Here is a 25,978-nt window from a genome sequence, read left to right as displayed (position 1 = left end):
TTAATAAAAAGTTATTTGTTGTCACAATTTGAGGTTTTGGCAAACAAGAAAAAAAAATCAACAAGTCAGTTTTTGCAACATCTGTCATTAAAGACAAACAGAACATATCCTGCATCATGGGGGTTCCTTGGATTGCTAACATGTCTGCTGAAGGTTGAAGCTGTCCTCACACTCATTTGTTCTTTGCTGTTCAAGAGCAAAAACATTTCCACAAACAGTCCGGTCATTTCTTTTGCTTCTTATCTTGGAAATGCAAAAACCCCGACTCTTTGACCTTTGCTCCTCCGTGATCACTGTAACCTTACTCGTTCCAGACCATCTGCCTTTTAAAAAATTACAGTGGGAAGATTAATGAGGGCTTCAGCAGGTCCACCACTTGTGATTGGATTATCCGTGACATTATATACATTCTCATCACTTTGACTGTGGGCTCCAGGGAGCTGAATTTCAAGCTATTGCTACAAACCCCTGCTTTTAGCCGGGGATTGAGTTCAAACAGGCCTGGAATTCAAGCAAAAGTCATGGATTGAGTTTCAGGGGCTGAAGAAGCAGCAGGAGGGAGGAGCTGGGGGGTGGGGGTCCTGGTGGAGAGTGAGATGGAGAGATGGGATTGCAGACATATCATGGTAAATGGATTAACCCGAGGTTGTGTCATCCTCTTGGCCTAATGTGTTGCGTCTCTGTTAAACAATTACATGGCGGCCATTTGTAACCCTCCGATCAATCTTCCCGGGCAGCAAGAGCCAATTTAAAGGCCCTCATGGGGCCGACTGAAGACGCTCAGATTCAGGAAGGAAACACCTGAGGGGTTGGGAGCCCTCATTCCCTAAAGATAATCCACGCATCAATCTTTCCTCTAAAGATGACAGATATGGCGATGTAATCGTGTTCGGCTCTGCTCTTGTGGCACTTTTTATTTTTCCCTGGACTGATGTGAGGATAAAGATGAGGGATTTTCTGAGTGGTTTTTCTCAGCTTCATTACACTACAAAGTATTTTACTCACAGCAAAAGCAATCGATCTGGGTAAACTTCTACAACACGCTAAGGTCAATTTAAAAGCTACATACCAATGTGATTCAAAGGCAGATTGAAGCTATTGTTTATTTTCACAAAGTTCAACTCAAATAGAGACTTCAAATGCAGTAGGATTTGGGCAGGCTTTACACAAATGCAAGTTTAGACAAGGTCTCCATTTTCCCTCTGCTTTATAGTAAAAAAAAAAAAAAAAGCTAAACACACTGGTGTCAAATTCAGAGAATATTCAGATGTCATTTCCAAATAATGGAAAACAAGGAACCAAACCATTAACAGCAGAGGAGCAAAACCGACAGGAAGAAAAATTCACAGTGAAAAATATATTTTGCTGGTGCCATTATCTCCCACAGACAGAAAAAGACTCAATTAGGGCACCCTGGCATGAATAATAATGAGGAGCTCAGCGTTCAGGTCTGCTTTGTAAATGCTGCTGCTGTTTTCCGCAGTAAAGTTTTATCTCTGTGGGCTTGTTGAGTGAGCAAGTTTGTCTTTGGGACTGTATTCATCACAAAGAATTTAGGCCGCGTGGAGCGTCTGTGGTTGGCGGGAGCATTTGCACGAATATGCAGTCGATTACAGTTCAACATTTAAAGACACAGGGGTCCGGGTGAACATGTGGTTGCCAGATTGGAGACTGTTCGCCAGATTTGAGTAACTTTGCTGCCGTCAAGGAAAAAATTTTTTCGAGAAGGGAGCCATTTTTCTGAGCTGAACTTCACCTCTGTGAGTCCAACGCCTGCTTCCCCCTCCCAGAACACATTTCCTCATGTACGCCTGTCCCATGTGCCAGAGATGAAAACCTGCCCACACACGCATACACACACAAGCACACACAGACCCAGTGTCCCCCATTCACTAATTCACTTTTATTCATCAAAGCTGGCCAAGTATTCTGTATCAAGACGTAAACATGTCTTTCTCTAAATCATTTCCTCCCCTCTTCTCACACATACACACATATGTAATGTGCTGGTTCCCACCAAGGGGCAGAAAACAACCGTTTACGGCCAGGGGTCACTTCTAAGCACGGACACACCACGCTCTCCTTCCACTCCCAGCTTAGCTGATTTACGACGACAGGTTTTTTTTTCAAAGCAACACATAGAATTTGAGCTGCTCATGCACACAAAAACAGGCTTAGTCATACGCTAACATTTTCAGATTCAGTTTGGGGGATCTCTGATCTCTGATGCATTTTCTTCAACTTTCTTTAAATTACACTTTCACACTGTCATGTCCAGGAAAGAAATCATGAATAGGAAATAATTCTACAGCTGTATACACACATACACAACAAGTAATGTACACATGCATGCATATGCACAAAAAAGGTACAGAGATACAGAAAAATACACACACAACGAAGGTACACTCAGAGATGCAGCTTCAAGAACATACTTAAGTACACACAAGGACATTTACACACTAAAAAGGGACATAAAAAGGTACTTTAACAGACACACTCACACAAGACTGTGCATGCAACAACACATATACACACAAGAAGTTACACAAAGAAAAGCATACAGACACAAGACGTTATGCAGGAAAACATTTACACACATGATTGTGGACAGATATACTCACATACACAAGGTACACAAGCACAAAGACATGTACCCACACAAGAGGCCACACAAACAGACATGTACAAACAAGAAAGTATACACACAGGTATATACTCATAAGGTACACACACATATGTATAACATAAAAAAAGATACCAAAACACACACACATACATATAAACACACAGGAAGATACACACTAACAAGAAGATATATACACACAAAGACTAATAAAAAGGTTAACACAGATACACACGCATACATCTGTGTTCAAGCACAGATATGCAAACACACACACACAGATGAAGCAACACAAAGGTACACACACAAACAAATAAACAGATAAAAATGTTTACACACACAAGAAGCTACACACATTGATACATTTACAAACAAAATAGGTACACACAAAAGACGACACATACACACAACAAGGCACCACATGGGTGAGAAAGTAAACACAAACAAGAAGGTATACACACGCAAGAAGATGCACAAATAACATTTACACATACACACCAAGGTTCGTGCACAAACATATACAGACTAGAAAGTGCACACAAAGACATATACACACATTAAGATGCAAACATACACACCCACAGACACACACAAGCGTCCAAGTCGTCTTCTCAGAACTGATCTAGAACAACAGTTGTGCAACATGCAGCAGTATTGTGCCAAAATCAACACAATTCCACAACTACAAGTCAGCAGATCAGCCAAAATCTATTAAACAGAGATGTTACTGAGTGAGTCTCTGGGTCTGTGTTGAAACCCGTGGATGATAGTCCTTACACTGGAGTCTTAACCACATAAACCAGGGTTGGATCTGAGAAACCATGATGGGATCTGGACCATACAGACATATACAGCAAATGTATTGGACTGCCTGTGGGACAGTGATCATCTTTAGACTTGAGACTGGGTTTACCATGAGCTTTTGGTTTTGGTCAGTCTCTAGAACAAAGCATTGGATGATACATTTATTTTCTTTTCTTAAAAAGCTGGAAATACTTCTATTAGGTAGATATCTAACATCTGTTGTGTCTAAAGACACAACAGTTTCTACCTTATTTTCATGTACAAAGAGGTTCAAATTAATTCAGAAAGTGGTGATAAGGATAACGCACGTGATATTTGGAATGAACAAAAACCTAATGGAGACTTGAGTTAGTTCAGACATGCACCGCAGGACAGACCAGCCTAACCCAGAATTTAAACAAGACCTTTCTTACTTTGAGACAACAATGAAAATTAGCACACCCCTGTATGTGTATTTTGTGTAAATCTTCAATGGTGCTGTTTACCAACCTTTTGTTTGAGTTTGTGAGAGTACTTAAAGATCAAATAGCAGTAAAATCATTAGGGAGACATTTCAGGCTGGTTATATGTATTTTTTTAACATTTATATGTACATCCTGTCCAGGGTTTACTCTTAACCGACTGGGTAGTTCCAGCATCCCTGGGACCCCAACTGGGACTAAAGCAGGTTTAGAAAAAGGATGGATGGATGAATAGCTCCATCTTTAATTTATGCTTTAAGTAAATAAGTTATTATGGACTTTTAACAGTTATTTTAAGTTATAGAATACACAGATTTTTTTCAAACATTTTTGTCATCAAAACATTTTTCCTTTTTTTATTTTAGAGCAAGTTTTTCTCCATTTTTATTAATTCTATTTTTCAATCAGTGTTTATGATGTTGATTAAATCACCATTTGGTTAATAATGAATTAGCAACAGTAATTTAAAAATGTATCATGTTTTGTATCGTAAATAGTAAAGAAAATCCAAACAGGATGGTTTTGCTGGACCTGGATGAAGCCCATGGGACCCATCTCTAGTGCTGACATGCAATAATGCATCCTTGGGTTGCACCCTCGGTCATGCTCCATTACAGCTCCCACACATGCCTGCTCAGCAAGACCTGCAGTTCTCCCACAGGCAGCACATCCATTCACCTCCATCGCTTCGCCCCTGGCTGATAAATCAAGTCACTGTGTCCTGAAGCACCAGTCCAAATTCAATTCAAGATAACTGCTTTCCCAGGGATGGAAATCAGTAATAAAAGAACACAAAGACACTGAGCTTACCACCCAAGAGCAAGGCACTAAAAGAGGCCGAAGGGACAGCTACAAGTGAACAAGGGAGCAGAGACAAAGAAAAGGGACCAGACTCATAAAATCCATTTGCACAACAACGGGTTACAAAATGGCTAAATGATAAAACAACAGGAGATTTTGATTGCATCCCTGGACACATTTTCAGTTTTGAAGCAGGAGCTGCATTCATGTGTGAGTTCCAGAGGACTGATTACACCCAAATACACAAATACAGACAATCCTGCTGCCTTCATGGTGAAGGGAAGATCAATATAATTCATCCAATTCATTAGCTTGGCAGCTAAATATAGCCTGCAGCCAGTGTCTTCAGCCCAGGCCTCTAATGGATAATTATGCAAAACTCCAGTGGAATATTGGAGAAAATCCTTTGTAACTGCTGAGAGTCTATCATCCATTAAAAACGATTCAGACCCTCCAGCCCCGTGCACACCTATCATAAATATATATATCAAACTACAGACTGTCAGCAATTAACATGACCTTTACTAAAAAACAAACAAAAAATTCTTTATAAATCGTTTAGCAGACTCTTTTTCAAAGCAATTTAAAAAATGAAAAGAAGAAAATTATAACTGACAGGCTTGGAACTTGAACCCCCAACAGACCGTTGTGCTCTGACAGTGTTCAAAACCAGGCCAAAAACCTGTAATATGTTGTCCCTCTGGTTTATTTTTGGAAGAGAAGATAATGACAGGAATATATGTTTTTTTCTTGTTTTTTTTGTATTGGGAGAAAATATTAATATATTGTAAAATCTAAACTAGATAATATGAATAACATGCAATTGTTAATTCAATCAAAAATTGTTTATTTAATAGAAAGTAACTTTCACACAAGCTCTTTTCTTATGTAAAATATCTGTCAATTTGATTTTCCAAAAACACCTTAAGTGAGTCTTAAACAGCTGTTTGTAAAATGCAGTCTCTGGGTTTGTTAGGAATACTAGAGAAACTGCACCTTTGCACAAATTCAAATCATTACATGTATTTAATGTTTTCTCAGTTTTTTTATGTTTGTTGGTCTGACTGTGAGGTCAGAAAATGGTAGTGCAGTAGGGTTGATATTCAAACATTACACATTCAAATCTGACAAGATTCTGTAATTTGTCTGTAATTCTATTTTAAAGGTCATTAGGAATGAAAAAAATAACCAAAAACATTTCCTCTGTTGCTACATGAGTAAAAATCGGATCAGATCAGAGTAGCATTAAACCGTCTTCAACTTTATCGATAAAACACTTGGTCCAGTTATTGCACTTTAATTAAAACGCCTTTAAAAGACAGTAAAACTTTCACATATTGAAATCCTTAGTCTGATTCACTCATCCACTCTCACGTCACAGGCGCTGGGTTACCTCCTTTGACTGTATGTGAGAACTGTACTGAGTGTGATGTCACCCATATAAGATAGTTTACTTCCAGCTCCAACCAAATGAAGTCAATGCTTTCTTTGGTCGCCATGTTAGAGCCAGACGTCATGACTAAGCAGTGACTGGTACAAGTCAATGTTTCTATGGCAACCTGTCTCACTAATCAGGAGTGAGATTGTTGGGAGGACACACCCCTATCACTTGAAAGCTGGCTACATCAAATCTGTCAATTAAATTAATTTGAACGTTGGATGTGGGGGCCGTCAGGCTCCACCTATTTCTATTGAGGCACCTGATTGCTCAGTTTATAACTTGAACCAGTTGAACTATAGAAAAACTATGGAAAAAAAAAGATTGATAACATATTTAAAAAGGTATCAGAGCAAGAATGGTTATTCTGACAGATAGAATGACTGAACAATAGCTTTTTATTTCTCTACAGTAATTTACTAAGTAATTTTGGCTTCTTGGAGCCAGCAGGTACTCCTGCCAGGAAGGAGGGGGGCACTCAGTCCAGTTCTCATATATACACTCAGTGGTTACCTCAAACACTCTCTGCTGCTCTTACCAGCCTGGTTGGTGGTGACGGTGACGGACACGGCCTGCTCCGGGCCTGGGCTCTGAGAGGACACGCCGTTCACTGCCCACACTTCAAAGGTGTAGTTGGTGTGGGCCTGCAGTTCGTTTATGGACACCCTGGTTCCCTTCAGGCTCAGCTGCTGTGGGCTGAAGTGGATGCCGTTACCGCAGGGCTGACAGCGGCGCCCATCAGGTCCACAGCGTTTACACACAACGTTGTACGTCAAATCCTGACGCCCGCCTGTGCTTCGTGGAGGACTCCACTCCAAGTTCACAGAGGTCTCATTCACATTGGAGATGAGGTGAACAGGTGCCGACGGAGGACCTGTGGAAAAGGGGTAAAGACCAAAGAATAGGTTAAAGGTCAAAAATCTAAGTGAATAAATTAAAATCACTGAAATATTTGTCTGTCCTAAAACAAAGCTGATAGAGCAACTGTAAAAGGTTTAGTTAAATGCTTTGAACACAAACTCCCTCATGATTTACAACTGACCCCTTTCTCAGTTTTTACAATTAGTAAAGATGTAAATGTCTAATTGGATGGGTCGTCCCTCTAATGGAGACTGAAGGCTTTCGGATTCCCTCTTAATATCCTCTGCTTTACTGCTTGGGAGGATCCAGTTTCAGCTCAATTAATTCAGACTGTTCACTGAAATCCAATATGGCAGCAGAGTTCTTTAGACCTAACAGTCTGAAGGTGGTGGAAAGGCAGAGCCTCACTGTATGAGTTTTGACTAAGTTTGCTTTGCACCGATATTGAGTTTCTGCTTTTATGTAGAACCAAAGGCGTCCGTGTTGGTGTGCGACACCAACTCCGTAGCACATCACTTCTCATTTGCATGTCATGTCAGATGTAAATAATGTTTTTTTGCAAAGCTATCAAACAGCGGTAATTGACTTAACTCTCCCTTACTCTATCTTTTACTCTGTGACTAATGAAGCGCACGCGAGCGCGCTGCGGGATCGATGCAGGGTGAAAAATGAAAGCTCGTCTGTCCACCAACGAGTCATTTCACAACGGAAATTAATTATGAGCGTTATTTTTAGCGGAGCGGTGTGGCAGTGAATGATTTCACAGATTTCACTGGGAGCAGCAGAAAGGAGGACTGTTTGGAGCCAAAGGGAGGAAGTGTACAGTGTCACACTCACACAATAAATGCAGGCAGACTGGGCCAATGTTTGGCTTCAGCCAATGAGCAACTGCAGAGGCAATTAGGTAGTGTTGGGTAAATTACTTCTAATATTACTTTACTAAGTAACTGGATCAAATTGTAATTAAATTACTTTACTCATAACCTTTTTGAAAAAGTAATCACTTCTCTTACTTTAGTTTACTTTTTTGCGCTCATAGACAAATTCTCAAGGGAAAAACAGCAAAAACAGATGGTCTTATTTTTCATTTAACTTTATTTTTAAAGCAATGACCTCGTGCAAAGTATGAATCTGGGTCAAGACATGGCCTGGCTTTATTAGAATTCAAAAAACTGTATGAAAAATTACACAAAATTAACTACCCACCACCCACCCCACCCCCTCTGCGGAGCGCATTGGGCGCTATCTCATTTTGACCAGAGGCGCAGTCACGTGCAGCTTAGACAGAAAAATAAAGTAAGATAGAGTGAAATATTATAAAAGACTCCTAGGAAAGAGCCAGCTCTTGTCTTTCACACCAAAGCGCAGACTTTAAAGTTGTTTCACTCACAACCAACACATCAATACACAGGTCGGGTCTCTGCTCTGCCGTTCGCCTGCTGCTCCTCGGTGATGAGAAGACTCCTTGCAGTATCTCTTTTCATCTCATCTTAGAGCCAGTTTGGAAAGCAATATGACTGAAGCAATGAAGGCATGCCTTTACCTTGACCAATCCCAAACTTCGCCACTATTTTGAGAAAAAAGTTTGTTTGTTTTTTGTCAGTTGTTATGGCTAGTTCTGACCAGGGTTGCATAGGCAGAGGATGAGAGTGAGGGATGTTAAACAGCTGCTCAGCTTATGAGGGCAGATTAAAAGTGGACGGCCAGGGCTGTAGGGCATACAACGCCGCTCGCAGCTTTATTTCCATTGAAAGCTGCAGTAGAGACCTGCTGCCATCCTGGCCTTCCTCTCTTCTATTTTTCTTTAATTTTTTCAAGCAAAAGTGTGTGACACTTTTGTATATCAAAGCATCAGTACCAACATTTACTGTTAAGTTTTTTAGACCTCTTAAGACATGTGTGCACGATGTGCAATGGCCTCACAAAGTCTGTTTCCTTTGTTGTAACGACAAACGCAGCACTACACAGCAGTCTAAATCTTAAATGCATTTCACTGTGCCTTGACTGAGTTTGGCATGCACACACATTGCACACAAACCACCTTGGCTGTACCTGTCGCTCTTCCCAGAATGCACCACTGGGAGCGTGGGAGAGCCGTCGGCCGTGACTGACACCCGGTAATTAATCCTGGGGGAATATGACGGCTGGAGACAGGAGCATAGTGCTCACACAACCTTCATACAACATTAGCTCAACACTGCCTAAAACTTCAGTCTCCTTAAGGGAAAATTGCAGCAGGAGACTTCTGGAAAGTTTCTCTGTTCTTGTTCATTTATGGCCCAAATGTTCGCTCATGTTCCCCTAATGATTCTTTCCTGTCCATTTACTTCCATCAGTGACTCGCTTTAATCTGCATTTGTCATTTATTTTTAACCTCCTCCCACTCCTACTTCCTCTTTTTCTTTCACCTCCCTGTTTATCAATAAATGTGAGCCATGTGATTAGCTGGGTTGTCTAAATTGGCTATAGCATCGACTCTGCTATTACCATCCGGCTGGGGTTCGTTCAATGCCCCCCTTGAGTCCTCACTCTGCCCCTCCCTCTTCCTCCACAAAACCGCTGCTAAGAAAACTGAGGAAAAATCTGAGAAACACATCAAGGTCCAAGAAAAAACCCAAAACGAAGAGAACCTCCTCCTAACCTGAATGCAGCAGTAAAAACTGCCCCCGCAGTAAATAGAAGCACAAACATCAGACATGCAAAAGAGAGATGAAGACAGCCTTAGGGCAGCAGGATGGTTAAGGCGGCAAAAATAGTATTACAAATACATAGTTAAATCCCTAAAGTTTGGAGAAAAACGGAAGGGAGAAACTGTTCAGAGAAGGTCTCTACATGAAATCTACATCCACTAAAACTGCAGGATGACTGATCCAAAAAGTGGGATGGACATTAAAGGAGAAGTGTTTTAATCACAGTCACACTCTGCCAATCAGAGGAGCAACTAGAGGGGGTATCAACAGGGAGCTGACAGGAACAGGACAGCAGGAGATGTGCTGAAAAGATGGAGGAGCAACATCAACTTTTAATCACGGCCCTCCCCAGACTGCCAGCTACGACCAGGGAAAAGAGTTTTCAATTACCTTCACTCATGCATGCACACACACGCAGCCATGTTCCCCAATTACCAGGAACGCTGGCTCATTCCCAGCCTGACCTTCAGCACAGCAAACGGGGAGATTTAGGGGGGATTTTCCCTCATCTGCTGGTGACTCTGAGCGCCATTTCAGAGAAACAGGAAGAGGATGGAAAAAATAGTACTGGATGTTGTATAAATCCAAGAGCAACTCTGATGTGTGAGTGAGAAGTAAAAGAAGCAGCGCTGGACAAACAGGGGGGAGGATTCAAAGATCAAGTGTTGACTGCTGATGGGCTTATAGCGCCGTTTCTAACCGCAGAGTCAGGAATGCCGCAGAGGTGAAGAAGCCGGGTCTGGTTAAAGCAGCTGGGACAGCTGTCGCTCGAAGAAGTTGTGAAATTCCAGACTCACTAACAAGACGATGAGGATAACCCCCCAGTTTGTGCATAGGAGAGGAGGAGGGACCTGATGATGAACTCTGACAGGAAGAGGCCTTTTAATTATGTGGAGTTTTTAAAATTTGGTAAGAAGACATCACATTTTTATTTTTATTTTACAGAACTTAATTTAAATTTTTAAAAAGCCAAACGTTTTTAAATTTAGTTTTTTAGTTTTGTATTTTTGAATTGTTCAGCAAAAAGATGACAAATGAAAACTTACACAAAGTCATATGGAAGCATAATGACAGATCTGGGAAATGAAAATATTTGACAAAACGATGAAGAGCTGCTGAAAAGTTTCTCTGTTCAATACTAAAAATAGTAAATGAGAAAACATCGACACTAGAACAGAATACCTACAAATTGAAGTGATTATTTATTTCACCTGTATTCATTCAATGTCTTCAGTCTTAAAGCAGCTGACTTGTAAACAACGAATGAGCTCCATAAAGGGTGTTCTGGAAACCTTTATAGTTATTTTTACAGAAACAAAATTTCCCATTTTCTGTTATTATTTCAATAGAATAGTCGGTTTGCAGGTGATTATTTAATCTCTTGTGAAATAATCTTCTCTTGATTGAAGCGTAAAGATTGTTCCTGACCTTTTATAGACATAAACTCCAGTGGAATATGAGTTTAGTGGTTCTACATTGTTTTGCTGAGTGATGAGTCCCCAGAAACCTGCCAGAACTGCAAGCCAACTATGACCTCAGCAGCCTGACAGGTTGCGGTTGTTAAAGTTGATTTCAGACGTTTAATCACCAACACTCAAGTGTCTGTCATATTTAAGGACACAGCTTTTTGTTTTCCTGGGTAACAACAAAAACATTCTTGGTTTTTATACTCCAATCAGTCCAGATGTTCTGAGAAAACTGTTTCACTGTTTCCAAAAAGGAATAACATCATTTATGGAAGGTCTTGCTTCCATAAATCCACTCAGTGGCCTAGTAGTAGAGTGTCCACCCACAAACTGGTAGGTTGTGAGTTCAAATCCCCGGTTACGTCATACCAAAAATGGGACCCGATGCCTCTATTCTTGACATGCAGCAATAAAGGATTAAATTGGGGGTTAAACCACCAAATGGTTCCTGAGTGTGGCTGTCTGCGGCTCATTGCTCCCCCAGATGATGGGAACTAACCTCACACATCCAGGTGTGTGACAACTAATGAGACTTACTTTAACATCAAAAGGTGAGAACTTCATGCAAATGCACTACACACCAAACTTCTAGAGAAAGCCTCCATCATCGAGAAATTTGAGTGATTTTATCATCTTTTGTTTCTTAGCCTTATTCCTGCTTTTCCAGGTTCTGCAACTTCCAAAAATGTTTCTGCTATTTAGTCTTCATGGAATCACTTGAAGTCATTTAAAGCTTTGGAAATTTGTTTACTGTCAACAGCTAGAGTTGAGCTGCTCCTCAAGACGGTTGTTTGGATGCACAAGCATTTCAAGAGTTTCTAAATGTTAGCAGTGATGCATTGTGGGAACCAAAAGAACAGCATAGACCGTGTTTACATTGGGCTAAGATGACACTTGCACAAAACTGGATGTGACAAGCCTTTCATTCAATGCTGAAAACATCATTGTTTGATCGTGGTTAAATGGTGTGTAGAGACTGGAGGAATGACCATTCCTGGAAATGTTTGTCACCACAAGTTTGACATAACTGCTGTATCTGTGTGTACACATGGCCAGAGGGACCAAAAGGTTCTCCTTTGAAGGAGTTTGTTGTGCCACTCTTGGCAGCTCAACTGCCAACACGCACATCCCAAAATAACCTTAGCTTTCATAAACAATTACATAAATACAGACAAGGTTCAGAAGATGCTCGTGTTGCTAGAGAGCTCATCAATTAGTGGATTGAGATGAAGAAATTTGGTGTGATTGGGGGAAAATGACGTTGACAGCCAGAAGATGAAGGGAAGATAGCTGAGGAACTCAACACCCAACTAAAATCCTGTAATAAATACACTTTACGCTCTTCTTGACAACCTAATCTCCTCTTTTACCAACTGCCGATCTTCTGAACACCTTTTTCTTTATATTTTTCTTTTCACCAATAAGAAATTATCAGCATTTAAATTTGGCAGTTTCAACACTGGTGTTTTCTTTTTAGAAAACTGTTGCTGGATGAATACTTTGCACGAGCATGCTAACTGAGCTGTCACAGCTTCCAGGGAATGTGTGTTAAAAGTAGAAGTACTCACGGCTGCAGGGCATGGATGCCGGATCTGTTTCAGAACGGAAATATCCCTTGTCGCAGGCGCAGGAGGTGGAGCCTTCCCTGACGGAGTAACTGTGCTGTGGGCACTTGGAACAGAGGCCATCGGTGGCGAGGGCGCGGTAGTAACCAATCTTACAAGCTGAAAAGTAAAAAAAAGGGAGGTGAATATTGTTGGAAACAATCAACAAGAAAAAACATCACAAAATCTTCTTTAACCAACAGTTTCAAGTTCTTTGGATGAAACCCAAGCAACAAATATAGAAACACAAAATAACTAAAGCTGCTGCAGCAACTTAACAAAAAACGTACGACTTTTTGATTCAACTCTAGGGTTAAAGCAGTGAATGAAATATAAGTTTAGTGATTAAAAAAGGCAGATATTTAAAGAGTCTATATCATGAGAAATCAACGTTTTGAGCTTTTAAGTGTATTCTAATATTCATTCCTCTAAAAACCTGTTCTCCGTGCACCAACCCCTCTCAATCCACAAAATCGTGAAGGAGATAACTGAGAACAGCCCCTTCCAGGTAAAGTTTGTGCACCGCCCCCAGGCTAACAAACACACACAGCTTCTCAGCGTAGCTTAACGGCAAAACGCTTTCCTTTTATATGCACACTATTCATATCTATCTTTGCAAAGGTTTGGATGTTGTTTGTCTTGTGGGTAAAACGCAGAGGAGTGAAAGGCGGTGCCTCTGAGATTGAGTTGTCTCACTGGGTTGCAAAATGAACTGTGCATATAATTGATATTTAATTCAAGAAAAATGTGTTCTTTAGTGTGCCAAAGGTAATATATTAATATATATGTGGATATAGTTTACTCTAAAAGGCGTAAGAAAAGAAAGATACAGACCCCTTTAATAACCGTAGTGAAAATATATGTTCTCAATATTTAGTATTATAGAAAGAACTGCCCAGACATGGAAGCAGCAAGTAAGAGACATTTACCAAATAAAATCCATCAAATACAACACACAGGAGAGCTATGTCAGGAGACTGATATCACTTTTATTGAACCAAATGCATACACACACCTCATTTTGAAAGTGTAACCAAGGTCACATTTTTACTTTTACTGGCTGTTCTTTGGATTGACTGTTATTTGATTGGAGCACTCGTCTTTCACTAAGTTTCTTCTCGGTTTATCGGTTTTTGTAATGCCTGAGGAAGCCCGACAGGCTAAGGTTTCAGCCCTGAGCACTGAACCAGAAGGCTGGGACAAAAGAAGAATTCTGTGGGAAGTGCAGGACAGACAGTCGCAGCGCTGATTAGGCCCAGTAAGCTGACAGCCATTTAGGCCGCTGTGCGCTCGGCGGTGGGGCGGTGAATGAAATAGAAGTCCAAGGATCTGCAGCTTGGGTTTTATTGGAGTACACATTCCTGTCTTTGTATTTTTTTTTATTCAAAAAGACTCAATAAATAGAATAGTGTGCAATTGTCTAACTCAGAATAAGTTAGACAGTTGTGCATGTGTAAACAAACACAAATGGCCTTCAAAGGCGTGGATGTTGGATTTTCATTTGGAGGGTACATGTGGTTTTCAGTGTAAAAGTCATAAACACTTCAAGGGATTCCCACATGTGTTGACCATACTTGCAGACAAATCACCAAGTTGAAAGTGACTCTTTGGTAAAAACTAAAAACTAAAAAAACACTTTCCACTAGCAGGGCTTGCGTACACACACACAACCTGTCAAGAAAATCTACAACCTCTTTAGAATAGTGGAAAATCCCTCTATTGGAGATGGAACGAAGTCAGGCTCTTTGCCCTGCAGATTTCAGAGCAGCCGGATTAGCGTAGCATGATATTAACCAAGCCAAACAGAAGCTACCTGCAGAGCTATTCTTCACTCGTTCCTTTCTTCGTAGTTTTGAAAACCAGAGGCAGATTATCTGGGAGGGGCGCTATCTCTTAATCTTTAAAGCAATCATTCAACACTCATTCTCATCACAGGAGACAGGAGGACACTGGGGTTTATCTACAATGTTTTGAGAGGTTGTGACCGGCTCGAATGACAAAATACAACGTTTCTGTCAGCGGGATTTTGTGAGTGCTGGCCAGCGGCATCAACCAGCTGTTTGCGATGCAACGGATACAGTAAGTGAGTAATTCCAGCTTTTAGGTCTCAACACAACAGCAAGACAACTCAAATGAGGCACTGCTGATGACATCCTTCACACTCATTCACCTGTCCTAAAATGGTCTTACAGTTTTCCCAGGCCATCACATAGTTCATTCTGTCTTCCCTTCACATGTTTAAAAATGCGAGAATGTATGAAGACTTGTTTACAGCAGCAACTGCCCTGCAGAAAAGACCAGCCATGGAAAAAAGGGGCTAATAACCAAGTAAAGCTGGGGAATTTGTTTCCTATTTAGAGCTAGAATGAGTGTGTGAGGAGGGAAGAGACCACAGTGGTGGGTGGTCCAAAAGACCTTGGCTTCAGAGAGGAATCTCCCTTAAGACTCACTGGATTTATCACTGTCCGGGCCAGCCGTGGCAAACCCTCACACAACCACAAATACTGACACACTTGAGCATGTGTGTTTAGTTTTTATGGGATCTGAGCTGAGAGGCTCTCATCGTATCCTTTTATACAGCATTCAAAGGTCTAACCCAATTTTTCCACTCCCTCTTTTTCACACTGTTTCCCCCTGTCACCCTCCAGCTCCGCTTTATTATTTTCTTTTGACTCTGCCCTCTGTCTCCCGGTCTCTCCTTGGCTTTCTCTCGGCAGGCCTCCTTTAAGACAGAGATGGTTTGTCAGGTGCCAAATCCCCGAGCTGAGAGATCAAAGGCAGACAAAAAGACTGGGGACTTACTGTTCTATTCTGGAGAAGCCAAAAAATGGAATCCCTCATAGATCGGGACATCACATTCTTCCCTTATTTCCCCTTATTTAATCCCCCAATATGGCTTTTATTTCCCCTCTTGTCTCATCCCTGTTGTCTCTAGGATGGACCACGTTTGAAAGAAATGCGGGGGGGAAGCAAAAGTTTTATTAGATTAAACTTCTGTCCAGCAAATACAGAAGGAAGCAGCAATCTGAAAAAATTAGAAAGCTAATGATGGAAACCCACATTCATGAATACGAAAAACAAAAAAAAAATTCCTCAGCAACCCACGCACCAGGCTTTCAAAGTGCTTGGACAGTCCTTGTTTGCATTATAAACTGCATCTGCCCACACAGCCACCCACTCCAGCCCACCTCGCGTGCCCCCCATGCAAAGCCTGATAGGTAAGCCATCCTGCAGCCTACACAACAAAGTATCCAATGCACTGGGGGCTGAGGGTATGAGAGCAGACTCGTACCACAAAAGCCTCCTGAAAAGCTTGGGAATGTAATACCAGGTTCCTGGCACACAATAGTAAGGCCTGCCCAGACAGGGGACCTGCTTCACTTGAAATCAGAAAAAGGAAAACTAAGTTCAAACTATGGTTTCCCCCCTCCCTCCCTTCTAACGTCCACTTTATCTTCTTTAAGTGATGAAAACTCTGCTCTTCTTTTTTTGTCAAAACAGATACTGAGTCCTTTTCAGAAAGAGAGTCCTCACAAAGCAGCACATTCAAAACAAAATAAGAGTTCAGCTTTCAACAAGCCCTGAGGGTAAGGAGGGGCCTCTCCTTCCTTCACAGTCTGTATTCACTCTGCTTCTGTAGGTCTTCATATTCTACTGAGGAAGATGCTCAGGTGAGGCTACCGCTGGAGAGGACAGCCACTGAATCCTTCCTTTGTTCACCCCACAGCACCAGTCACAGGCTGTAACCGTTTCTCCTTTAGAGTCATGAATACGGATAATAGGACGCATTATTACACCTGAGCTGCTGGCATGGAGGAGTGGCATAACTAGCTGCTGACCGTTAGCATCTGTCGCCGGGACAGCAGGAGAGTGGAGCAGGTTAACTCATTAATTCCATCAGTCTGAGTTATTAATTACCTCCGGCCCTGACAGCACGGTGGAGCCACACGGCCGGCGGAACACATCAGCATGATGGATGAGGGACACACGGCCACCGAAACCGATCACCGTGATTGATGACACTCACTCCATACACATCTTGACCTTGACCTGGCTGAGGGGAAAGGTCCTACAATAGTTGTAACATCTTTTAACATGCTAATTTGAAAGTCGGGTGGTCACATCTGGGCTGACATGATCGCTGGTGTTAATGACGGATTTAATGGAAAGTCAGCTAGGCCAGGGATCTTCAGGAAAACGCCATGGCAATCATCCCAGCTTTGCTCGTGGTGGAGGGAAAGAGCATGCAGCAGTTTGTCTGTCAAATGTCAGACAGATGATTAATAACTGTATAGAGGCACCAACATCATCATTCAGGAGCCACCCTAAGTGCTGCTGCCTTCATTACAATGTCTGCATGTCTGCATCTAATTCGTATCTTAAGATCCAGATGACTGAAACCAATTTTCAGTCTTAAAGCTGTAACAGTATAAAAATACTCACCAGGCTTAAAACCCCTTAAAAAGCAATAAAATGTTCTTTTGTATTTACCCCCATCACCATCCAGGGGTAACAAAATATTTCGTACGTGCTCTGTGGAACCACCTTTGTTGTTCCTGTTTGGACTTGAAAGAGTGAAAAAGTAGAAATATTGTTCTGAAGGCTTCCTGTGGACTTAGTAACACGGTGTTCTTAGTAACACGTAGGCCTCAACTTCCCCCTCGTTTCCTGCATCTTGAACTGAAAAAAGTAATATTAGTACAATGGCTATATCTTCAAAATCTTAAGCACTCCGCAAAGCCACGTCAGAATGCGCAGGACCACTCCTTAAAAATAAGAGGCAATGTTCTAAAGGTGAATGAAAGGAAACCAATAAAACGCTGAAGAAAGCTGCCCTAATAAATAATAAGAGTGAGCAGAACAGCTTTGTGCTTTCCTACAGAAGAGTTTGATTCCACTTTTACATCCAAACCATGGTGACTCCAGCCAACCCTGGGCTTCTCGCCAACCAACTGAGGACCTTTTGTGACCTGGGATCCATGCAGCAGGTGGGTAATTGACCATGATTTGAAGCAAACAAGGCATAAATATGCTCTATGCACAACCAAAGGCTTACGAACCACTGCACACCTGCACACACTCAGGTATGAATACAAAGTCCTTCAAAAGCCCTCAAAAGCTGGATGCAAATTCCCTCTCAGATGGACACAAACACACATCAGTTAAACAGGCGTTTAAAGGGTTTGGTGAGGAAGGGGACGGCAGCACAGCAGAGATGATGGGAGGTAAACAAACTCAGTCATGGTATTGTCTTGGGACAATTTCCTGACGGTCTCCAGGGACTGAAGCACCATCTTGGACGCGTGTCCCTCCATCTGTGTGTATTTAGCATGATTTCCTGACATTGTCTGCAGTAAAAAAAAAGGCCTTCGATTTGATTCCAGGAGAAATTTATGGGAAAAATGGGCAGATGTGTGGGAGGTAAAGGAGTATGCTAATGTTGTTGTGTGAGGGGACACACAAGGCCATGCACTGCTGAACAATTAGAAGCATAAAGCTTTTCTCCTCGTTCTGAATCAAAGAGAATGAAGCAGGAAAAAGGGGGATGTGTGAGGAGAACACAAACTAAGAATAGGTGAGGAGGAAGCCAGCTTCATTGTGATTTTATAACCAGTTTAGTAAACAAGTGCACTGAAAAGTGTAATTGAAAAGCTTCACAATGCAGCACTCTCAATGGGTAGTTTGTTGTTTTATTGGGTTCTGATTGCTTCTGCATGTGTGGCCAACATTCAGAAAAAACGTATTTTAAAACCATTACAGTGGTTCCTTCTTTATCAAAATGGCCTACAATGAACTAAATCTGTGAATTATGCAAACTATTTTTTAATAATTACTACAGACTAGATGTCTCAAGGCAGTAAAACTCCTCACTACACACGTTATACACTTTTCTCAGACAGACATGAACATTATTACACTTTTCTTTCTTTAAACTCTCAAAGTTCAAAGCTTCATGGAAAAATAAATCCAGGATTTTAGAATGAAAACACAGATCTGATCGTGATGAAGATTTATGTAAATGTGGCGAGCTGGACGCATTCTTAATAGGAGGCACCATAGAGGGTGTTGACTGACAATGGTCTACAGCTAATCAGAACGCAGAACACAATGTGCTACAATAACAAAAAATTAAAATACCTTGCAAAAAGGAATGATCTCCTGTAGTGGCTGGTGTGACAGTGAAGCGGCCTTAGCCTTGGAAAATATGATCCGCTGAGTATAGGATTGAGAGGATACTCAGGATTATCCATGATGGATACGAGTTTATTCAAAGTCCTCTTCTCTATCAAAGCTTCGAAGAACATTCTACTGCACACATTGAAGGGCCATAGTTTCCTCAGGAAAATACAGGGGGGTAAATACAGGAGGAGTCAACTGCAGGTCTTCTTGTACACAGTAGTGCTGTTGGTCTTCTAGCTCAGCCTGTTGTCAATGGTTACTCCCAGGTACTTGTATTCCTCTACCTCTGCCACATCCCTGCCCAAGATGCTAAGAGGCTGGGAAGCTGGTCGTTTCTTTCCGAAGTCAATCACCATCTCTTCACCAGAATACTGTTACGGCATGATGTCATTGGAACAGCCCCCCGAGGCAAAAATACACACCTAAAAATGTGAAGATGTATATGTACTGCAATTTGAGAGTAAAATGAGCCCTTCTGGCTGCCAAGAATAACTTAGAGGAATTGAAAAAGCTGGTGGCTTGTTTGAGTTTCAGCTTCTGTGAGAACAAAAAAAGTTCTGCCTGCAATCTTTAATGACTGACAAAAATGTTAACCCTTGGATGAAAAAATAACAAACCCCTTGTGGCAAATCAGATTACAAACACACCTCACATGTGACCTACAGTATGTGACACACATCTGCCATTGCTTAAGCTCACAGAAACACCCATGCAAACCTTAATTACTTAGTCACTTGTGGTCTCAGGGGCAAGCTTGACTTCAGCCTCCATGATTTCTTTGGGAGCAGTTTGAAGGAACGTGAGGAGGGGTTGGAAAGGGTCGGCTGGAGGGTGAAAAGGAGAGTATTTTTAGCTTGTTTGTTTAGGTAATCTACGTGCAGCTCCCAGACGACAGCCAGTCTGGGGCCTCAAAACACCTTCTATTGTGCACATGTGTGCACGTGAGGGTGTGTGTGTCTGCAGCATTGTGTGTGTGCGTGCTCAGTGCATTTACATGACCTGTGTGTGTGTCTGTTTGCACTCATAGTACATAAACCCCTCCTCGGGTCAGTGGCTCTTCAACAGCTCATGTCACCTCAATGATGGCCTCAGTGTAGATGTCACTGCTGTGCCCTTTGACCTTTCCCGGACCACTTTCTCCCTTTCCTATAATGGAGGTGATCTGATCCAAACCCAGTCGCCACGTGTTAGCGCAGCATTGCTGGGCTTGATGTCTGTGTACATTCCTGGGCTAGTATATCTCTCATGTGGGTACACAAACTTTACTGCTGTATGCAGCACTCTCCATAGCCTCCAGGCTGGTTGAACCTGGCCTTGCAGGGGGGGCTGTGCGGGTAACAGGAGCCAGGGGTTAATGGCTGCTGCTTAGACAGGGTTTGTGTGCTAATGGGTTTTAGCCTTTTAGCTCTGAAGTGCAGACAGGTGAGCTGGCGAAACCTTAATGAGGGAACCCCAAAAGAACCGCGAAGCTGAAGCTGCCACTGGGATGCACTGAAGTGTGTTTTTGCTTCTTTCTCTCCACCTGAAACCTTTCTTTCTGCCATCTTTCCTCAGGTTCGTCATTTTCTTTCAACACATAAAGTGATGCTCCACTGTTCGACAACAATTTAGGAGCAAAAGCTCGCAAAGATGTAAAAATAATGCGCCTTCCTCCACACTCCCACAGATGAAATTTCACACCTTTTTTTTAGCTGTAGCATTTCCCCCTCTTCTGCTGCCACAGCCTCCATCTTAATGCTCTGCTTAAAGGCTGAGTTGAAATGTGATTACCTGCAGCCTCAAAGGAATCAGGCCAAAGCCAGTGGAGCAGCTCAACAACACCTGCAGGTCATAATGATTGTAACATCAGTCATGGCGGCCACAGTCCGACGCACGACCACACCGGCTTGTACAGAAAGCCTTCTACGTCTCTACCCACAACCCCCTACTTCACCTTTCACATATCCTGCCATTTATCTGGCCTGTGAGACAGCAATCAGTTCACCTTCCATCTGCTTCGCCCCGCCAGACAGTGTTACTGCAGCACCCACACACACACATAAGTGGGATTTGAACCTCCACCTTTTCTTCGCCTACAGCATCTTTCACTCCTTCTCTTCTTCCTCTCCTATCAGACCTTCATGTGGTGAAAACTTCACACAGATGCAACTCTTTTTTCTTTTCCCTCCTCACAGTGTTTGACAACTGGGTTTGAATCATGAAGGATCAAGGTTTGTAATCCCAAAAAATGAATCCTGGCAGGAACACACCTCTGCCTCTGGCTGGAGATCAGCGGCCTTGAGCCTCCCGACACTGTGGGACTTCCGCATCTCCAAATTACAGTTCAGCTCTCCTGCAGAGGTTGAACCAAACAGACCAAACCCCAGGATGTGTTTGATACACATCTTTGAGCTGAGACTGAAAATGGTATGTGTGCTGGAAATGAAGTCAAATAGCAGCAGAGGTCTGATGTGGACGGAAATATCGCACAGTGTTCAGATCCAGAGCTCTCTTGGGTTTATGGTTCTGCATTAGGCTTGTTAGTGTTGTCCAGTAAACCTGGGCTGATTGGGTGAGGAAAGACAAAAAAATGCCAGACATTAAGTGTGTTAAGCTTGCTTTTACATAGCACTTATAAGAGCAGACCAAACGGTTAGGGCAGAAGCAGTAAACACTGACAGCTTCTTGTTTAATGATGGACCAGAACAATAACGACCGATGAAAGAAACCATGGGGAAAAAATTACTGACACCACTGCAATGATAAATTATCAGTTAACACTTTCACTTGTTCCCAATTACCATTTGCCAACAACGCTTCTTTTAGTAGGATCCATTGTCTCTTTTGAGTTTGCAGGAATGTCTGTCTGCATTCATATACAGGTGACTGGATTTCAGGTTTTCAGGGCAGACCAGTGTTCGCATGTTTGACCTAAACCCCAGTTCAAATGAACCGTAATCTCTGATGCCACGTATACACCAGGCATGTACTACACATTCGAGAATGCGAGTTTAGCATACAGTGTTCACACTGGACTATCGCTACAGTCACCCTCTTCCAACTGCAAGCACATGCGCAGTTGGAAAAGACATGATGTGAAATGTCAAAGCTGGCCAAATCCGGTTAATCTTGCTTCAGGTTTTATCTTTCACAGTTCTATTCGGATACATGATAGCCTTGGTGTCATAGAATTCTCACAGGGCTCAAAACGTAATTATTAATTTCTCCATCATGATCAGTTTTCAAATGGTTGGCACTTCTGTAAAGTAAAAAGAAGACCATCCATATGTCAATACCAAATCAGAGCCCCTGATTGGTTCAAGTTCAAATGATATAACTTTCTACGCAAAGTCAATGGCTGCACATTTTGTACATTGAGCATGAAAATGATCATATATGGTTGCGGAACGAAAGAAGTCTAAACGCGGAAGCCCAAAATGTGCATTTCGATTTTTCGTTGGAAGTGGTCACTTAGATGAGCGTTGCAGAGGGCAATGTGAACGTAACTTAAGAGGAGAATCTGTTTTAAGTTCCAGAATAAGACTAAAATAATAATTCATTCTTTGCCCTACTGGATTTTCAATCAAACCATTGTTTAATCTGTACTAAATACATGTGAACAAACGCAATGTTTTAAAATATAATTGTTCTGGAAGAGTAACTGTGGCTCTGACATAAATTTTGTTAATGTTTTTTAAACCTATGAGCAAAAAAGGTGTTTCTGCTCTGCTGTTCTGGGTTATTGACCTGAGCAGACATTAGCAGTAATGTTTGCATCATCAGCTCTAAAAAACAATATGGTTTGCAGTTTTTGGTGGAGATATTAAAAAGCAAACCAAACATTAATGCTCAACAAAAATGTCACATAAAAGAGGTTCTGTTTGGCTGGGCTGCATTAGGCTCTGTGCAGAAAACATTTTTACATCTGATTACAAGTGTCAGAATACTCTGAAAATGATATTTTAATGATACAATATGAATACTATTAAAAGGCTGCAGCTTGTTCAAAACACGGCTGCACGTGTTAGGAAGGAGAACATCACACCAATTTAGAAATCTCTGCACCAGCTCCCAGCCAGCTTCAGAATGGATTTGCGGATTTTTGATATAGTTTATAAAACCTTTAATGGATATGGACCTTCTTTTTTTATCAGAATAGCTTTTAGTTTATGATCCTCCCAGAACTTTCAGGTCCTCAGGTATAGGTTTGCTGGTGGTCCCCAAGGTCTCAGCAAAAACCCACTGCGAGGCCTCATTCCAGAACTTTAGAGATTGCCTGAGGGCGTGAGGGCGTCATCTTTTGTGGAAGATTTTAAGAAAAGACTTCAAACTTATATTTTTAGCTTCACTCTTAACATTTACTTCTGTTTTAACTGATTTCATGGACTGTTTCTGTTTGTTTTTATATAATGTGTGTGTGCTACAGGCCTTTATTATGATTATTATCTTTACTGTTATTCTTATTATCATTTATTTAGATATTTTACGTAATGCACTTTAAAGGTCTGTAACGGGGAAAATGCTCTATGAATAAAATTGAACTTGAATTTTGAAATTTAACCTTAAGAGATTCCATAGAGATTTTTTTCTTGCGAACTTACACTTCATCTCTTTCGAGGCTTATGATGCGGCAGCGACCAACCCCGTCAAACCGGTAAAACGCGGCTTTATTGTTGCATTTAGGAGGAAGAGTCTGGCGCCACGCCTGCAGAATACGTTCAGAACGGACGGGAAAAAAAAACCCAACAAACTGCAGTTTAGCAGCCTGAGAAATGCTGTTTGTAGAGCATTCACTGAACGTGAAGTAAAGACTCACATTAGAGTAGAAATATAAGTCTTGATTTATACATGGCTATGAAACTGGATTTCACATTTTTTGGTAAAACTTTCTATAAAACTTCTTCCCACATGAAGAAGTTTTTGTGTTGATAGGCTGAAATCGTACCTTTTGAGTGAGTCCAGAGAGAATACACCAGTGTTCCATTTCCTGATTAGAAAAGGGGATCTGAGCTCATTAAAATGGGCATTGCGTCCAGTCTCAGGTCCCATCAGATTACATCAGGACCCTTTATTGCAAGGCTTTTTGTCATAACCCTTAACTGATTGCTACGGAGCAGCCTTTGATTTGGACACTGAACTCTGTGCCCCCAGAGAAAAGGAGGACGGAGAATGAGAAGAAAAGACCACCTACAATTGGCCCGGCGGGATCGAGAAAGCTTAAGATAGAAATCAGCAGAAGAAAGACACTGAGAGATAAAACATCTCAAGGTGTTTGCAATCAGTTTCCCATTGTCAAATCCTGAGGGAGAGCTGGCAACCTGACGGTTCAGCTGTGGGGCGACTTTGTCTCAACACGCAGATCGCGCTACAGATTTCAACCTTAATGGAAGTGTATGATAAAGAATATGATACGCTGGTTGAGACAGATGCACACAATAAATACATAACAGATACTGCTTTAGGCACACACAACCACTTGACAAACACACACACTGACTGTGTGCTTGCAATCAGCGGCACACTGCTCCGCCTCAAAAGGGTTTTTGTTGAACTGATGGATGAAGTGCAGAAAAACCACAGATTGGAAGTCTTTCCGTTTTACTTCCTCCTGTGTTCTTTTGTCTTTTTTTCTCTGCAGCTTCCTCCTTTCCTCCTCATCTCCATCTCTTCTTCTCCTCTTGGAGAAGGTCAGTGGTGCCTCTCTCCAAGTACAAAGGAGGTGGCAGGGCCCCTCTTTCTCTTTCATGACTCCCCCCTTCAAAACAGTCCACCCATGCTCACTTGTTGGCTGTCCACTTCTACCCCCCACACGTCTCCCTCTGCCATCCATCCATCCATCCATCTCTCCTTAACCCCCCCCGTCTCTCATCTCCAAACGTCTGCCAGATGAAGAAGTGTGTGTGTATGTGGGGGTGGCTAGAGGGACTCAAAGATGAGGAGAAAGAGAGCAGCAAAGGAGCAGGAGAGCTGCAGAAAATGGAAGGAGAAGAGCCGAGTCGAGACGGAGAAAGGCAGGAATGGTTGGAGAGATGGTGAGGGGGGAATGCAGGGTTGTGTTGCTAGAGAGCTGGGGTATTGATTCAGAGCCTTTTGACATGCTAATTTGCTTGCTGACTGCTTTAATCGCTCCCTCCTTCCATGGCAGGCTTCAAAGAGAGGAAGCCTTTCAGAGGAGAGGAGAGGAGAGGAGAGGAGAGGAGAGGAGAGGAGAGGAGAGGAGAGGAGAGGAGAGGAGAGGAGAGGAGAGGAGAGGAGAGGAGAGGAGAGGAGAGGAGAGGAGAGGAGAGGAGAGGAGAGGAGAGGAGAGGAGAGGAGAGACTTTTTTTTGGTAAAACGTAAACAGAATAAAATATGTAATTTGTCTAATGGGAAAGTTAACCAGTCCAACTGAAGGAAGTCATGAAAAAAACAGTCTAATTGAAACTTTCTGATAATTCTAAACTAATCTGAAAAATTTAGATCTTTAGCAGAAAATTTAAAAAAAAAATCGACATTCATGAAGTTTCAGCTGTTACCCACTTCAATGAAAAATGTGTTTTTAACATTTTTAACATGTTCTTGTGGCATTTGTCTCATAATGGGAGGCATATGAAGAAAATAAAGCTCCAAATTGCCTTTCTGAGTATTTCTTTATTCAAATTGTTTTGAATCAGGAGCATACAAAAAAATGTGGTTTGAAAAACCCCTTATATGTAACGCTGGTGCAGACCACAAGCTCCCCACTCCGCTCTATTCTGATGCATCACTTGTAGACGACTAGATCCATGTATGTTAGGGTTGTGCCGATGGACGATATCATCGTCCATCGTGATGGGTGACTGACATCCCGATGGAGAGACCACCATCGTGATGCCACGCCCCCGCCACGTTGCGCGTCGACACCATAAGCCGCGGTTACATGTACAAAATATCTTGATGGGATCAATGGTCAGATTAGAATCCAACCGTGTACATGGGCCCAGAAAAATGTTTTCAGAATATAAAAACGTTCACTAAGGTCACACTTTCCGTCGGAATAAATCATTCGCACATGCGCAGTAGGGTTTGAAAAACGGAAGGATATAAACT

At 41.9% G+C, this 25,978-nt stretch overlaps 1 protein-coding gene across 2 annotated transcripts in view; it reads right to left on the bottom strand.

The window, feature by feature from the left end:
• Positions 1–25,978, bottom strand: part of epha4l (eph receptor A4, like) — a 57,593-nt gene that overhangs the window by 19,126 nt on the left and 12,489 nt on the right. For both annotated transcript variants that reach the window (XM_011482648.4, XM_020708322.3), the window contains exons 4-5: positions 12,716–12,871; positions 6,669–7,004 (exon numbers count right to left, since the gene is read on the bottom strand). In XM_011482648.4, the coding sequence (XP_011480950.1) occupies positions 6,669–7,004; positions 12,716–12,871 (492 nt within the window). The remainder of the gene's footprint in view (positions 1–6,668; positions 7,005–12,715; positions 12,872–25,978) is intronic.

This window comes from Oryzias latipes, chromosome 13 (genome assembly GCF_053564925.1).
Source record: "Oryzias latipes strain Hd-rR chromosome 13, Olatipes_Hd-rR_3.1".
In the NCBI taxonomy this organism is placed as follows: domain Eukaryota; kingdom Metazoa; phylum Chordata; class Actinopteri; order Beloniformes; family Adrianichthyidae; genus Oryzias; species Oryzias latipes.
The sequence above is the reverse complement of the archived record's forward strand: the minus strand, read 5'-3'. Positions and strand labels throughout refer to the sequence as shown.